Genomic DNA, 17,022 nt, shown 5'->3' with positions numbered 1-17,022 from the left:
TGTGGTCCAAAAATATGCAGGGAATGATCCCAATCTTTTGGTACCAGTTGAGACCTGATTTGTGACCTAGGATGTGATGTATTCTGGAGAATGTTCCATGGGCACTAGAGAAGAATGTGTATTCTGTTGCTTTGGGATGGAATGTTCTGAATATATCTGTGAAGTCCATTTGGTCCAGTGTGCCATTTAAAGTCTTTATTTCCTTGTTGATCTTTTGCTTAGACGATCTGTCCATTTCAGTGGTGAGGGGGGTGTTAAAGTCCCCCACTATTATTGTATTGTTGTCAATGTGTTTCCTTACTTCTGTTATTAATTGGCTTATATAATTGGCTGCTCCCATGTTAGGGGCATATATATTTAAAATTGTTAGAAATTCTTGTTGGATAGACCCTTTAAGTATTATATAGTGTCCTTCCTCCTCTCTTATTACAGTCTTTGGTTTAAAATCTAATTTGTCTGATATAAGGATTGCCACCCCAGCTTTCTTTTGGTGTCCATTAACATGGTACATGGTTTTCCATCCCCTCACTTTCAATCTGGGGGTGTCTTTGGGTCTAAAATGAGTCTCTTGCAGACAGCATATCGATGGGTCTTATTTTTTTAATCCAATCTGATACCCTGTGTCTTTTGATTGGGGCATTTAGCCCATTTATATTCAGGGTAACTATTGAAAGATATGAATTTAGTGCCACTGTATTGCCTGTAAGGTGACTGTTACTGTACTTTGTCTGTGTTCCTTTCTGGTGTATGTTACTTTTAGGCTCTCTCTTTGCTTATAGGACCCCTTTCAATATTTCTTGTAGGGATGGTTTCATTTTTGCAAATTCCTTTAGTTTTTGTTTGTCCTGGAAGCTTTTGATCTCTCCTTCTATTTTCAATGACATCCTAGCTGGATATAGTATTCTTGGCTGCATATTTTTCTCATTTACTGCTCTGAATAAATCATGCCAGTCCTTTCTGGCCTGCCAGGTCTCTGTGGATAGGTCTGTTGCCAGTCTAATGTTTCTACCATTGTAGGTTACAGACCTCTTATCCTGAGCTGCTTTCAGGATTTTTCTCTTTGTCTCTGAGTCTTGTAAGTTTTACTATTAAATGTCAGGGTGTTGACCTATTTTTGTTGATTTTGAGGGAGATTCTCTGTGCCTCCTGGATTTTGATGACTGTTTCCTTCCCCAAATTAGGGAAGTTCTCTGCTATTACTTGCTCCAATATACCTTCTGCCTCTCTCTCTCTTTCTTCTTCTTCTGGGATCCTAATTATTCTAATATTGTTTCATCTTATGGTATCACTTATCTCTCAAATTCTGCCCTTGTGATCCAGTAGTTGTTTATCTTTTTCTCAGTTTCTTTATTTTCCATCATTTCATCTTCTGTATCACTAATTCTCTCTTCTGCCTCGCTTATCCTAGCAGTGAAAGCTGGAAAGATTTTAGTTCTTTTATTTCTCCAGAAAGGGTTTCTCTAATATCCTCCCTCCTTTTTTCAAGCCCAGCTAGTATCTTTAAAATCATCATTCTGAGCTCTAGTTCTGACATCTTACTAATGTCCATATCAATTAGGTCCCTGGCAGTTGGTACTGCCTCTTGTTCTTTTTTTTGAGGTGATTTTTTCCATCTTGTCATTTTGTCCAGAGTAGAATAGATGAATGAGAGGACAAAATGCTAACAGGGTAACAATGACTCCAGAAAAATAAACACTAAACAAATCAGAAGAGACCTGAAACCAGGGGAAAAGAAAGGGAAAGAAAGAAAAAGGAAAAGAAAAAAAAGAAAAAGAAGAAGATAAAAACAAAACAAAACAAAAAAACAGAATATGATCAAATATGATCAGGCTGGTGAATAGATCAGTGCCACACACTAGATTTTGGGAGTATTTTGGTCTGTTAGAAGAAAGTGCCTTTCAAAATTTTAAAGAAAGAAAAACATATATGTACAAAAATTAGGGTTAATATGATGAAGAGATGGAATATGACTGTAAAGATGAAAATTAGAAAAGATTTTATAAAAGGAATTGATAAGATAAGAAGTTGGTTGAAAAAAGAAAGAAGAGGATTTAAAAAAAAAAAGGCGGGAGAGAGAATGTGATCAGGCAGGAGACTAGAACAAAGTCATACACTAGAGATTTAGGGTATATTTTGGTCTGTTAGAAGAAACTGTATCCCAAAATTTTAAAGAGAGAACAACTTATGTATATATACCAAAAATAAGGTTAACTACTATGAAGGGATAGAATATGACTCTAAAAATGAAAAATAAAAAGATTTTTTAAAAATGGGATTGATAAGATGTTGGTTGAAAAAGGGAAAAAGAAAATTTCAAAAAAAAAAAAGTTAAAAAAAAAAAACTTTGAAAGACTAAAGAATCATGGGAAAAAAGCCATGGATTCTATATGCAGTATTCCCCTAGCTCTGGAGTTCTGCCATTCTCATTGATCGGTAAACTTGATCTTGGCTGGCTGTTCTTGCTGATCTTCTGGGGGAGGGGCCTGTTGCCATGGTTCCCAAATGTCTTTGCTGGAGGCGGAATTGCCCCGCCCTTGCCGGTCTGGGCTAAGTAATCTGCTCGGGTTTGCTCTCGGGAGCTTTTGTTCCCTGCAAGCTTTCCATACAGCTTTGGAGGACGAGAATGAAAATGGCGGCCTCCCAATCTCTGCCCCGGAGGAGCTGAGAACTCGGGGCCCCACACCTCAGTGAGCCCCCAGAGAAAAGCGTCAATCACTCCTGTCTCCCCAGTCTCCAGCCCCACGCCGTGCTCACCCGGCCTGTGACCAAGTGTTTCTGTCTCTGGCTCACAACCCCGTGTGGAGTCTCCAAACCCAGCAGATCCCTGCAGTGCACTCCCACGCCTCTCCTCCCAGGGGACAAAGGGGAGTCTCCCAGGATCTGCTGCTTGTTGGGTCCCTGCTGGAAGAGCAGTGGCCTGACTGTGCCACGGATCATGGTTTATGGCAACCCTGAGCTCAGAGCCCACTCCTTGGCTCCATCTCTGCAGCCGGCTTCCCTGCTCTGATACCTGGGAGCTCTGCCACACTCAGGCGCCCCCGGTCTTTCTGCGACCCCAAGGGTCCTGTGACCACACTGTCCCAGCAAGTGTTCCACCCCCCCGCTTAGCCACTGGAGTGACATCCCTCAGTGGAGCAGACTTCTAAAAGTTCCGATTTTATGCTCTGCTGCTCTATCACTTGCTGGCAGCAGCTGATGGAGGCCCCCTCCCCTGCCATCTATCTTCCCGAATATCGCCTCAGATTCACTTCTCTGCACATCCTACCTTCCAGAAAGTGGTCGCTTTTCTGTTCAGAGAGTTGCTGCTATTCTTTTCTTTGATCTCCTGTTGAGTTTGTAGGTGTTCAGAATGGTTTGATCACTTTCTAATTGAATTCCTGGGACCAGACGAAATTTGGGTCTCCTACTCCTCTGCCATCTTGCTTCTCTCCTCTCAGGTAAACTAATTCCTTCCACTTTATTCTTATTTTTCAAAATTGTTTTAGCTATTCTAGTTGCCTTTCCATATAAAGTTTAGAATAATCTTCTGTATATCTAAAAAAAATGATGCTTAATTTTGATAGAATTGCATTAAACCTATATATCAATTTGGGGAGAATTGACATCTTTACTATGTTGACTCTTTGAATCCATGAATATAGTATATCTCTTCATTTATTATATCTCTGATTTTTCTCATAACCATTGTGTAATTTTCAGAATACAAGTTCTGTGTATATTTGGTGAGATTTATACCTTATAATTAAAAATTTGTTTTAAGTTTTTTTAAAGACATTTATTTGAGAGAGAGAGTGAGCTTAATTGGGGGGAGGGGCAGAGGCAGAAAATCTCAAGCAGATCCCCTCTGAGTGTGGAGCCCAAAGTGGGACTTAGTCCCATGACTCATCAGATCATGACCTGAGCCAAAATCATGAGTTGGCTGCTTAACCAACTGTGAGCCACCCAGGTGCCCCATAATTTTTTTAAAGTATCAATTTTAATTCCAGTTAGTTAACATACAGTCATGTATTAGTTTCAAGTATACAATATAGTGATAGTGATTCAACAATGCCATACATTACCTGGTATTGTACTCATCATGACAAGTGCACTCCTTAATCCCCATCACCTATTTAATCCATCCCCCCATCCATACCTCCCCACTAGTAACCATCAGTTTGTTCTCTATAGTTAAGAGTCTGTTTCTTGGTTTGTCTCTCTTTCTCTCTTTTTTTCTTTGCTCCTTTGTTCTGTTTCTTAAATTCCACATGAGTGAAATCATATGATATTTGTCTTTCTCTGACTGACTTATTTTTCATAGCATTATATTCTCTAGCTCTAGCCACGTCATTAATAATGGCAAGAATTCATTCTTTTTTCTTTTTTATGGCTGGCTAATATATATATATATATATATAATCTCCAATCAATGGACACTTGGGCTGTTTCCATATCTTGGCTATTGTAAATAGTGCTGCTATAAACATAGGGATGAATATATCCCTGTGAATTTGTGTTTTTGTGTTCTTTGGGTAAATACCCAGTAGTGCAATTACTGTATCATAGGATAGTTCTATTTTTAACTTTTTGAAGAATCTCCATACAGTTTCCAAATATGTATTACCATCAAGGGTGGCACCAGTTTGCTTTCCCACCAACAGTGCACAACGGTCCTTTTTCTTCACATCCTCACCAACATCTATTGTTTCTTGTGTTGATTTTAGCCATTCTGATTGTTATGAGGTGATATCTCATTGTAGTTCTGGTTTGCATTTCCCTGATGAAAAGTGATGATGAGCATCTTTTCATGTGTCTTTTGGCTGATGTCTTCTTTGGAGAAGTGTCTGTTCATGTCTTCTGCCCATTTTTTATTAGTTTTTTTTTTTTCTGGTGTTGACTTCTATAAGTTCTTTAAATATTTTAGATACTAACCCTTTATCAGATCTGTCATTTGCAAAAGTCTTCTCCCATTGAGTAGGTTGCCTTTTAGTTCTGTGGATTGTTTTCTTCCCTGTGCAGAAGCTTTTTATTTTGATGTAGTCCCAATAGTTTATTTTTGCTTTTGTTTCCCTTGCCTCAGGGGACCTACCTAGAAAAAGTTGCTACAGCCCATGTCAGAGAACTTACTGCCTGTGCTTTCTTCTAAGATTTTTATGGTTTAAGGTCTCACATTTAGGACTTTAATCAGTTTTGAGTTTATTTTTGTGTATCGTGTAAGAAAGTGGTCCAGTTTCATTCTTCTGCAAGTTGCTGTCCTGTTTTCCCAACACCATTTGTTGAAGAGACTGTCTTTTTCCTAGTAGATAGTCTTTCCTGCTTTGTCAAAAATTGACTGACTATATAATTGTGGGTTTACTTCTGCATTTTCTATTGTGTTTCATGGATATAAACGTCTATTTTTGTGTCAGTACCATACTGTTTTGATTACTACAGCTTTGTAATACAACTTGAACTCTGGAATTGTGATGCCCCCAGCTTTGCTTTTCTTTTTCAAGCTTGTTTGGCTATTTGGGGTCTTTTGTTGTTCCATATAAATTTTAGGATTGTTTGTTCTAGTTCTGTGAAAAATGTTGTTGGTATTTTGATAGGGATTGCATTAAATGTGTAGATTGGGTAGTATAGACATTTTAACAATATTTGTTCTTCTAATCCATGAGCATGGAATATCTTTCCATTTCTTTGTGTCATCTTCAATTTCTTTCATCAGTGTTTTACAGTTTTCAGAGCATAGGTCTTTCACCTCCTTGGTTAAGTTTATTCCTAGCTATTTCATTATTTTTGGTGTAACTGTAAATGAGATTGTTGTCTTAATTTCTCTTTATGCTGCTTCATTACTGGTGTATAGAAATGCAATACATTCTGTAGATTGGTTTTGTATCCTGTGACTTTACTGAATTTGTTTATCAGTTCTAGCATTTTTTTTTTTTTGGTGGAGTCTTTCAGGTTTATATATATAGTGTCATGGCATCTGCAAATAATGAAAGTTTTACTTCTTCCTTACTGATTTGAGTGCCTTTTATTCCTTTTTGTTGTCTGGTTGCTGTGGCTAGGAATTTCCATAACTATATTGAATAAAAGTGATGAAAGTGGGGGCACCTGGGTGGCTCGGTCAGTTGAACATTTGACTCTTGACTTTAGTTCAGGTCATGATCTCAGGGTCGTGGGATCAAGCCCCATGTCAGGCTCCATGCTCAGCACAGTGTCTGCTTGGGATTCTCTCTCTTCCTCTCCCCCCACTTGTGCACTCTCTCTCTCTTTCTCTAAAATAAATAAAATCTTAAAAAAAAAAAAGTGGTGAGACATCCTTGTCTTGTTCTTGATCTTAAGGGAAAAGCTGAGCTTTTCCCCATGAAGTTTGATGTTAGCTGTGGGATTTTTGTATATGGCCTTTATTTTGTTGAGGTATGTTCCCTCTAAACCTACTTTGTTCAGAGTTGTTTTTGTTTTTTTTTTATCATGGATGGATGTTGTACTTTGTGAAATGCTTTTTCTGCATCTATTGAAATGATCATTTAGTTCTTATTCTTTCTCTTATTGATGTGATGCATCACATTGATTGATTTGTGAATATTGAACCACCCTTACAACCCAATAATAAATCCCACTTGATTGTGGTAAATGATTTTTTTAATGTATTGTTGGACTCAGTTTACTAGTATTTTTTTAAAAATATTTTTACATCTATCTTCATCAAATATATTGGCCTGTACTCTTTTTCTGTGGTGTCTTTATCTGGTTTTGGTATCAGGGTAATGCTGGCCTCATAGAGTGAATTTGGAAATTTCCTTCCTTTTCTATTTTCTGGAATAGTTTGAGAAGAGTAGGTGTTAATTCTTCTTTAAATGTTTGGTAAAATTCACCTATGAAGCCATCTGGTCCTGGACGTCTGTTTGTTAGGAGTTATTTGATTACTGATTCAATTTCTTTGCTGGTAATTGGTCTGTTCAAATTTTCTATTTCTTCCTGTTTCAGTTTTCATAGGTTATATGTTTCTAGGAATTTATTTCTTCTAGGGTGTCCAATTTGTTGTTTTTCATAATATTCTCATAATTATTTGTATTTCTGTGGTGTTGGTTGTTATTTCTCCTCTCTCATTTGTAATTTTTTTTATTTGAATCCTTTCTCTTTTTTCTTGATAAGTCTGGCTGGAGGCTTATCAGTTTTATTAATTTTTTCAAAATCAGCTTCTGGTTTTATTGATTTGTCCTACTATTTTTTTAGTTTCTCTATCATTTATTTCTGCTCTGATCCTTATTATTTCCTTCCTTCTGCTGGTTTTAGGCTTTGTTATTCTTTTTTCTAGCTCCTTTAGGTGTAAGTTTAGGTTGTTTATTTAAGATTTTTCTTGTTTCTTGGGGTAGGCCTGCATTGCTATAAATTTCCCTCTAAATAGAACCACTTTTTCTGCATCCCAAAGATTTTGAACCATTGTGTTTTCATTTTCATTTGTTTCCATGTACTTTTTAATTTCTTTTGCTTCCTAGTTGACCCATTCATTGTTTAGTAGCATGTTATTTAACCTCCATGTATTTGTATTCTTACAGATTTTTTTCTTGTGGTTAACTTCTGGTTTCATAGCATTGTGGTCAGAAAAGATGCATGGTATGAGTTAGATCTTTTTTAATTTGTTGAGGTTTGTTTTGTAGCTTAATATCTGACCTATTCTGGAGAATGTTCCATGTGCACTTGAATGTGTATCCTGCTTTTGGCAATGGAATGATTTGACTATATCTGTTAAATCCATCTGTAGTGTGTCATTCAAAGCCATTGTTTACTTGTTGATTTTCTGTTTAGATTATTTGTCCATTGATGTAAGTGGGGTGTTAACATACCCTAATATTAGTGTATTACTATCAATTAGTGCCTTTATGTTTGTTATTAAATGCTTTATGTATTTGAGCACTTCCATGTTGGATGCATAAATATTTACAATTGTTATATCTTCTTGTTGGATTATCCCCTTTATTATTTTATAGTGTCCTTCTTTGTCTCTTTTTAGAATCTGTTTTTTATTTTTATTTTTAAAGATTTAATTAATTTATTTATTTGAGGGGGGAGGGGCAGAGGGAGAGGAAGGGAATCTCAAGCAGACTCTGTGCTAAGCATGGAGCCTGATATGGGGCTCAGTCTCACAAACCTGAGATCATGACCTGAGCTGGAATCAAGAGTCAGACGCTTAACCTACTGAGTCACCCAGGTGTCCTAGAATCTTTTTTTAAAGTCTAGTTTGTCTGATATAAGTATTGCCTCTCCAGCTTTCTTTTGATGTCCAGTTGCATGATAATTGTTTCTCTACCCTTTCACTTTCAATTTGCAGGTGTGTTTAGGTCTAAAGTGAGTCTCTTGTAGGAAGCATATAGATGGGTCTTGTTTTTTTTTATCTATTATGTCACCTTGCATTTTGATTGGAGCATTTTGTCCATTTACATTCACAGTAATTATTTTTTAAAAAGATTTTATTTACTTATTTGAGAGAGAGAGGAGGGGCAGAAGGCAAGGGAGAAGCAGACCCCCCCCCCCCCCACTGAGCAGGGAGACCAACGCAGGGCTTGATTCTAGGACCCTGGGATTATGACCTGAGCCGAAGGCAGATGCTTAACCAATTGAGCCATCCAGGCACCCCTCACAGTAATTATTGATGGATATGTACTTATTGCCATTTTATTTGTGGTTGTTCCTTTGTGGCTGTTCCTGAAGATTTTCTCTGATCCTTTCTTGTCTTTCTTTCATGGTTTGCTGGTTTTCTTTAGTGATAAATTTGGATTTCTTTCTCTTTATTCTTTGCATATTTATTAGTGGTTTTTGATTTGTGGTTACCATTAGGTTTGTATATAATATCTTCTGCATATAGCAGTCTATATTAAGTCAGTGGTTGTTTAAGTTTGAACCTATTCTTTACTCCTCTCCTCCCCACGTTTTAGGTATATGTTGTCATATTTTACATCCTTTATTTTGTGAATTCCTTCACTGATATTTTATAGAAATATTCATTTTTACTGTTTTTGTGTTTCCTACCTTCATACCGTTACTTTTAGTCTTTCCTTTCTACTCATAGAGTCCCCTTTAGTATTTCTCACAGGGCTGGTTTAGGGATCATGAACTCCTTTAGTTTTTGTTTGTCTGAGAAACTCTTTATCTCTACTTCTATTCTGAATGATAGCCTTGCTGGATAGAATATTCTTGACTTCAAATTTTTCCCATTCAGCATTTTAAATATATACCATGCTAGTCCTTTCTGACATGGACAGTTTCTGCTGAAAAATCTGCTGATAGCCTTATGGGGTTTCCCTTGTATGTAACTGTTGCCTTTTGTCTTGCCGCTTTTAAGATTTTTTTCTTTATATTTTACCATTTTAATTACAATATGTCTTGGTGTGGATCTGCTTTTGTTGATTTTGTTGGGGGTTCTCTGTGCCTCTGGGATCTAGATATCTGTTTCCTTCCCCAGATTAGGAAAGTTTTCAGCTGTTATTTCTTCAAATAAATTTTCTGCCTTCTTTTCTCTTTTTCTTCTGGGATTCCTATAATATAAATGTTACTGTGTTTGATGGAGTCACTGAGTTCTCTAAGTCTGTTGTCATTTTTCATAAGCCTTTTCTCTCTCTTTTGTTTGGCTTGATTACTTTTCATTACTCTGTATTCTAGGTCATTGATTTGTTCCTGTGTTTCTTCCAGCCTACTGTTCATTCCTTCAGCATGTTTCTGATTTTGTTTGTTGGGCCCTTTATCTCTGCTATATTATTCTTATCTCCATGTTAATGGTCTCACTGGTGCCTTCCAGCCTTTTCTCAAGTCTAGCAAGTATTTTTATGATCATTACTTTAAATTCTCTGTCAGACATGTTACTTGTATCTGTTCCATTTAAATCTCTAGCTGTGGCCTTGTCCTGTTCTTTCATTTGGGACAAATTCCTCTACCCTCTCTTTTGTCTAAGTCTCTCTGCCTGCTTCTCTGTGTTGCATGCACTCTGCTATTGTGTCCTGGCCACTTTATCCTTCAGGCCAATTGTCTGTGGAGGCTCTCTTTGCCTACTGTGAGCAGTATTTGTTTCCCGACCTGAATGTGGGGAATTTTAACTAGGTGTACTCTGGTCTGCTTATGAAATGAGTCCTGTTGCCACAGCTGCCAGAACTGAAGCCCTGCAGAATTCGTGGATAGGGAGACGTGGTGTGAGCAGGGGTTTGGGCCAGTCTTCTGGGGGAGAGGGCCCACTGTGCTGGGACTGAGGCAAGCATGACTGAGATGGGCAGTTCCACTGGAGTGGATGGGTCTTGGTGTAAGCAAATTGGGTAGTGAGTGTCAGCACTGTACTGGTTCCCACAGGTGGCCCTGTGCTTATGCTGAGGGGCAGTGGAGTCCAGTTATCTTTGTTCCTGGAGGGGTCTCTCCATGAATGCTGCCTCTCTGGGACATGCTCCAAGAAGAGCAAATAACCTCCCCACTATGTGCCCCAGGCACTCTTCAGATTGTTTCCATGCTGTATGTCCACAGGCTATTTGCCCTACTTTCTCTCCAAGAGGAGCCCCAATGCCCCTGGGCTCTCCCGAGCCAAGCCCACTGACCATTAAAACTCCAGGCTTTAAGCCCTGCTGGTTGCAAGAACTCGTGAAGTTCAGCCCCTCTCACTTTCCAAGCCAATTGCTGTTGGGAATCATCTTCCCTGTGCACTCCCCTGTGTGCTAGTCTGTCTCTTACCCTTGCCTGGGACCACAGCTCTCTCCCTACCACAGTGGCCACAATCTGTTTCTCTCCCAAACTATGTCTCCACACTTCCTACTTTCTGCCATGTGGCCTCTTCTCTACCTTTAGTTGTGGAGTTTGTTCTGCCAGTCTTAAAGTCAATTTCTGGGGTATGTAGGATGACTTGATAGTTATCTAGTTGTATTCATGGGACAAGGGGAGCCTAGATTCCTCCTACCCTGCCACCATCTCCCTCCTTATCCCAGTATCTAATTTTTTAAGTGATTATGAATGATATTGTACTTTTAATGTTGGTGTCCATGTGTTTGTTAATATATAGAAATACAATTGATTTTTGTATATTTGTGTTGTATCCTGAGACCTTGCTGAATTTACTTATTAGTTCTTGGGATTTTCTACACAATCACGTCATCTTCAAATAGGGACAGTTTTATTTCTTCTTTTCCAATCTGTATGTATAGCTTTTATTTCTTTATTGCACTGGCTTCAACTTCCACATCATGTTTAATAAGAGTAGTAAGAATAGATACCCTTTCCTTGTTCCCCAGTCTGGATGAGGAAAGGATTTAGGTTTTCACTCTTAGATATAATGTTAGCTGTAAGATTTTAGTAGATGCCCTTTACAAAGTTGAGGAAATCCCCTATTTCCCTATTTTCTATCTTTCTGAGAGTTTTTATTATGGATGAATGTTGAATTTTGTCAAGTGCTTTTTCTGCATTGATTGATATGGTAATATGATGTCTTCTTTAGTCCTTTGACATGATCAGTTACATGATTGATTTTCAAATGCTTAACCAGCCTTGAATTCCTGGAATAAACTTCACTTGGTCGTGGTGTGTAGTTATTTTGAAATATTTCTGAATTCTATTTGTTAATATTTTGTTAAGGATTTTTACATCATGAGAAATATTGGTCTATAGTTCTTTTTTTTTTTTGTAATAGCTTTGTCTGGTTTTGGTATCACAGTCATTCTAGCTTCATAAAATAAAGTGGGAAGAATTATTCTCTGTTTTCTTAAAAAGCTTGTATAAAATTGGTGTTAATGATTTAAATGTTTGGTAGTATATTCTAGTGAAACCATCTGGACCTGGGTATTCCTTTTTTGGAAGTTTTAAAATTAAAAATTAAATTTCCATAAGTTATAGGGCTATTCAAATTATCTATTTCATAATGAGTGAATTATGATAGTTTGTATTTTCAAGAAATTGGTTCATTTCATCTAAGTTGTAAAATTTGTGTGTGTGGAGTTGTTGATAGTATTATACATTTGGTGTCTGCAGGGTCCTGTAGTGTTATTGCCTGTTTTATTCCTAATATTGGTAATTTTATCTTTTTTTCTTTCAGTCTTGCTTGAGGTTTGTCAACTTCATTGATATTTTTGAAAAACTATCTTCTCATTTCACTGATATTCTGTATTGTTTTTCTATTTACAATTATTGCCTTTTGTTCTTATCTTTATTCTTTTCTTCTGTTTGCTTTGGGTTTATTTTGCTGTTCTTGACATGAGACCTTAGATTATTGATTTGAGACTTTTCCTCTTTTATAGTGTGTGCACTAATTGCTAAAAATTTCCCTGTCAGCATTAATTTAGCTGTGTCCCACAACTTACCATATTTTGTATTTTTAAATTTCCTTTGAGACGTCCTTTTGACCCATGAATTATTTAAAAGTATGTTACTTAGTTTCCAAGTGTTTAGAAATTTTCCTGTTATTTTTCTGCTATTGATTTATAGTTTCATTCCAATGTGGTCAAAGAGCACACTCTGTATGATTTTAATTCTTTAAATCTGTTGAGGTCTATGTTACAGCCCAGGATATGACATTTTGGTACATGTTCCATGGGCACTTAAAAAGAATGTGTATTCTTAGGTGTTAGGTGTAGTGTTCTAGAAGTATCAATTAGATCCTGTTCATTGATGGTGTCATTGAGTTCTTCTATATCTTCTGATTTTCTGTTTCATTGTTTTTATCAAATTGGTGAGAGTGGAGTGGTGAATTCTCAACTATAATTGTGTATTTGTCTATTTTCCTTTTAGTTCTATCAGTTTTTGTTTCATGTATTTTGAAGTTCTCACTTGGTGCATATATATTTAAGATTTCTATGTCTTAGTGAACTAATTCTTTTGTCATTATATAATGTTTCTCTCTGATAATTTTATTTATCTAAAGTCTAACTTATCTGATATTAATGTAGTTACTTTCCTTTGACTAATGGTTGCATGATACACCTTTTTTCATCCTTTTACTTTGAACTTGCCTAATCATTATATTTTGAATGAGTTTTTTGCAATCAGTATATGATTGGGCCATGTTTTTAAATATACCCTGCCAATTTCTGTCTTTTTATTGATGTATTAGAACATCTTCTACACTTACTGTAATTATGGGTATGTTAGGGTGTAAGTCTGCCATTTTTTGTTTTATGTTTGTTCTTTCTATTTTCTTCCCCCACCCCACCTTTCTATAGGATACATGAACATTTTTTAGAATCCATTTTTATTTATCTGTATTGTTTTGAGTTTGCCTCTTAGAATAGCATTTTCAATTGTTGCTGTAGGTATTACGTTATATAAACATAACATAATCTACTTGTTTTGTCATTTTACCAGTTTGAGTACAGTATAGAACCCTTACCTCCCTTTATGTCTGTTTACCCAGTTTTTAATACAGTTGTCAAATATTTACTCTACATACATTTTGAATTACATTAAGCAGTGTTATCATTTTTGTTTCAACAATCAAATATAACTTAGAAAACTCAAGAGGAGAAGGAAAGCCTATTATATTTAGCCATATCTTCACTTATTGTATTTTTCCTTCCTTCCTAATGTTCCAGGGTTCCTTCTTTTTATCATTTCTGTTCTGTTTAGAAACTTTCTTTAGCCATTCTTTTAGGATAGGTCTGCTGGCAAAAAATTCTCTTCGTTTCCCTTCATCTGAGAATGTATTGATTTCCCCTTTATTCCTAAAGATATTTTTGCTTGGGTATAGGATTCTGAGTCAGCAGTTCTTTTTATCCAGCTCTTGAAAAGTATGTGCCACTTTCTTCTGGCCTCCATTATTTCTGATGAAAATTTTGCTGCCACTGTAATTATTTTCCCATGCAGGCAAGGTATCATTTTTCTCTGACTACTTTTAAAATTTTGTCTTTGTTGTTAGTTTTCAGAAATTTATTTCAATGTGTCTTGGCATGTATTTCTTTGGGTTTGTCCTATTTGGAGTTTGCTCGGCTTTTGAATCTGTAGGTTTATATTTCTTGTAAAATTTGGGAAGTTCATACATTATTTCTTTGAGTACTTTTTAGCCTCACCCTTTTTCTCCTCTAGGACTCTGATGACATGAATGTTAGATTTTTTGTTATACTTGCACAGACCCTGGACACTCCTTTCATTTTTTTAAAGTCAATATTCTCTCTGTTGTTCAGATTGGGTAATTTCTATTGGCCTATCTTCCAGTTCACTAATTCTTTCCTCTTTCTCCTCCATTCTGCTGTTGAGCCCATCTATTGAGATTTTTATTTCAGTTAGTATTTTTCAGTTCTAAAAATTTCCATTTGGTTCTTTATATCTGCTATATTTTTGCTGAGACCTTCTATTTTTTTCTAAGACCTATTTTTTCATTTATTTCAAGCATGTCTTAATGACTGAAGCAGTTTTGTCATGGCTATCTGGGACCCCTGGACCTCCCCATGATCCAGAAAGTTGAAGGTCAATGCTGAGCAAAGCAGGTCCTCCAAACTCCTGCTTTAGATCTAAAGCTTGGGTCCATTCTGGTTTGTTTGCTTGTGGCATACAGTTGTTAAAATAGTTTGATCTCCTCCTGATTATATGAATGAATGAATGATGTCCAGAAGCTCTAAGCTTATCTAGCACATCTAAGCCAAATCAATAAAACTCCTCTGAATGTGCTTTTCTCCATAGTCTGCATTATTGATTATAACTATTATTGTGATTGAGTCCCCTTTTTTTCATATATCAACTCTGGCCTGAGTATATACATTGAGGTGTTCTAGTAGGGTCACCATAACTCCAAGCCAGTTCTTCCTTGCTTCATTTCTAACCAAAGTATTATTTCCTGAGACAGACCTTTTTTGGGATATATTCTTTGTGCCTCCAAAACTGGCTCCACAAGTCACACCATCATAGCCTGCTTCATGGGCCATGTGACTTATTTCACATTTTGCAGTGAAGTCTGTCTTCCTTCCTATTGGGCTTTGGTTCAAGAGAAATTATGAAATGACTCCCTAGGATTACATTCTGAACCCATATCCTCCTCAAACACTAGTTATTTGTCATCTCCATCCACACTCCTTTCCCTAGTCCACAAGGTAGGCTTCTTATTTTTTTTAACGTAGGACTGCCATCTATATTCTATAAAATTTTTCTTGGCTTGATATTTTTTCTTTGATTTAGTTATTCTGTTATCAAGCCCCTTTACTCTGTAGACAAACCAAGGTGTCCTCTAATCCTTCTTTTATGGTTCTATCCACTCTTAAAAATTATCCATTGGCTTATTGGGAACTCACATCTCTTGGGATTTTCAGCTTTTGCATTTTTCCATGAACAGATGAATAGTTGAGACAGAGAAACAGAAGCATTCAAGTTCTGATTACCTATTTGCCAATTACAAGGTTGCCATGATTTTCAGGAAGAGATTGATTACTTCAAATCCTCATTCTGATGAAATTACTTTGAAACACTTTAACTTGGTATTTGAGATTGCTAGTTGCTGACTTTATTTATTTATTTATTTTTTTAGGCAGCACTCAGCATATTTGGCATGGTTGGTGGACCACTTCTGGGCTTGTTTGCTTTGGGCATTTTGGTTCCCTTTGCCAACTCAATTGTAAGTATAAAGAGTGAGTATGTGTAAAGCTTACTTTCCCAACTATAATAGCAGCTCTATAGTTTTTTCTCAATTGGAAAGATATAGTTCCTTTGATATCTGTCATTAGGGACTTGATGACTTAAATTACTCATATTGTCTTTGCTGGGGTATAAAGTAAAGTGCTATGCACTGGGACTTTGCATATATGAAACTAAATGGAAACTGCCAAAATAATATATATTATAAATATTATATAGCTAAATCATAATATTATAATTATATAACTAACCATATAATATAGAATATATAACATAACTAAAAGATATATATTATGAAACAATATATATTATATTGTACACTATATATAGTATATATTATGAATAGTATATAATATAACTAAAGGAGCAACATTTTTTTGTGCATTTATCTTTTTGCCCTTCTTGAAAATCACTAGGATTTCTAGAAACATTTTTTTAAATTTAAAGTAAATTAATTGGCATATAGTATATTATTAGCTTCAGAGGTCACTAAACTCTACCTCTGAAAATCACTAGGATTTAAGGAAAGGAGATCAACAGGCTCAGATGTGAAAAGATTTAAGGGAAAAAGAGCTGAGGATACCTGTGAATAGCCAGAGTACAGCAAAGAGAAACAATAAGATAAGTGTTTCAGCACCTTGACCAGAGAGTTTATATTCCTGATATTTAAAGCTGTAGTTCCAATATCATGGTTCTGGCCCCAAAGGGGTGATCATAATTGGGAATGGTATCCAGAATGAGGTAATATCTCTTTTCTACAGAGACATTTCTGTGCTTTGAAGTACTAAATTTTGTTTGGAATAAATTAAATTGAAATTATTTCTCTGAAAGCCAGGAGAAACAGGGTCAGTCCTGCTGTAAGCTGAAGTCCAGGAAAAACTGATAATGTATATATGGTTGTTTCATGCAGACGTTGAATAAAAGCAGAACCATGACTTTGCATTTAGAATTCCATTTTCTTCATGAAGCATTAGTGATTGGTAAGGCAGCTACTAATAAGGGCTATTACCATTATTATTAATAACAATTCTTAAGGAAAATAATTCTTAACAGATGATAGCTATACCTGTGGTAAGCATAGCATAGTGTATAGAGATATTGAATCACTGTGTTGTATCCCAAAACTAATGTAACATTGTGTATCAACTGTACTCAAATAAAATTTTTTAAAAAAATAATTGTTCTCAGGGAGCCTGGGTGGCTCAGTCAATTAAGCGTCTGCTTTCGGCTCAGGTCATGATCCCAGAGTCCTGGGATCGAGCCCCGTGTCAGGCTCCCTGATCAGCAGGAAGCCTGCTTCTCCCTCTCCCTCTGCCTCTGCCTGCCACGTCCCTGCTTGTGCTCTCTCTCTCTCTGTCAAATAAATAAAATATTTGAAATAATAATTATTATTCTCAAAAAATAATTGTCAATGAAATATCATATGAAAAGCTAGTTTGGTAGAAATTAATCACAATGAAAGAATAGTTTGTATCT

The 17,022-nt window shown here is 36.3% G+C and overlaps 1 protein-coding gene across 1 annotated transcript in view; it reads left to right on the top strand.

The window, feature by feature from the left end:
* The window catches only part of SLC5A8 (solute carrier family 5 member 8), a 44,679-nt gene that overhangs the window by 13,238 nt on the left and 14,419 nt on the right, over positions 1-17,022 (top strand). Inside the window, exon 6 of the mRNA XM_081822279.1 lies at positions 15,440-15,526. Within this exon, the coding sequence (XP_081678405.1) occupies positions 15,440-15,526 (87 nt within the window). The remainder of the gene's footprint in view (positions 1-15,439; positions 15,527-17,022) is intronic.

The sequence above is a fragment of the Leptonychotes weddellii genome, chromosome 5, assembly GCF_054177405.1.
Source record: "Leptonychotes weddellii isolate Sample4059 chromosome 5, ASM5417740v2, whole genome shotgun sequence".
In the NCBI taxonomy this organism is placed as follows: domain Eukaryota; kingdom Metazoa; phylum Chordata; class Mammalia; order Carnivora; family Phocidae; genus Leptonychotes; species Leptonychotes weddellii.
This window is presented reverse-complemented; position numbering and strand designations above follow the sequence as displayed.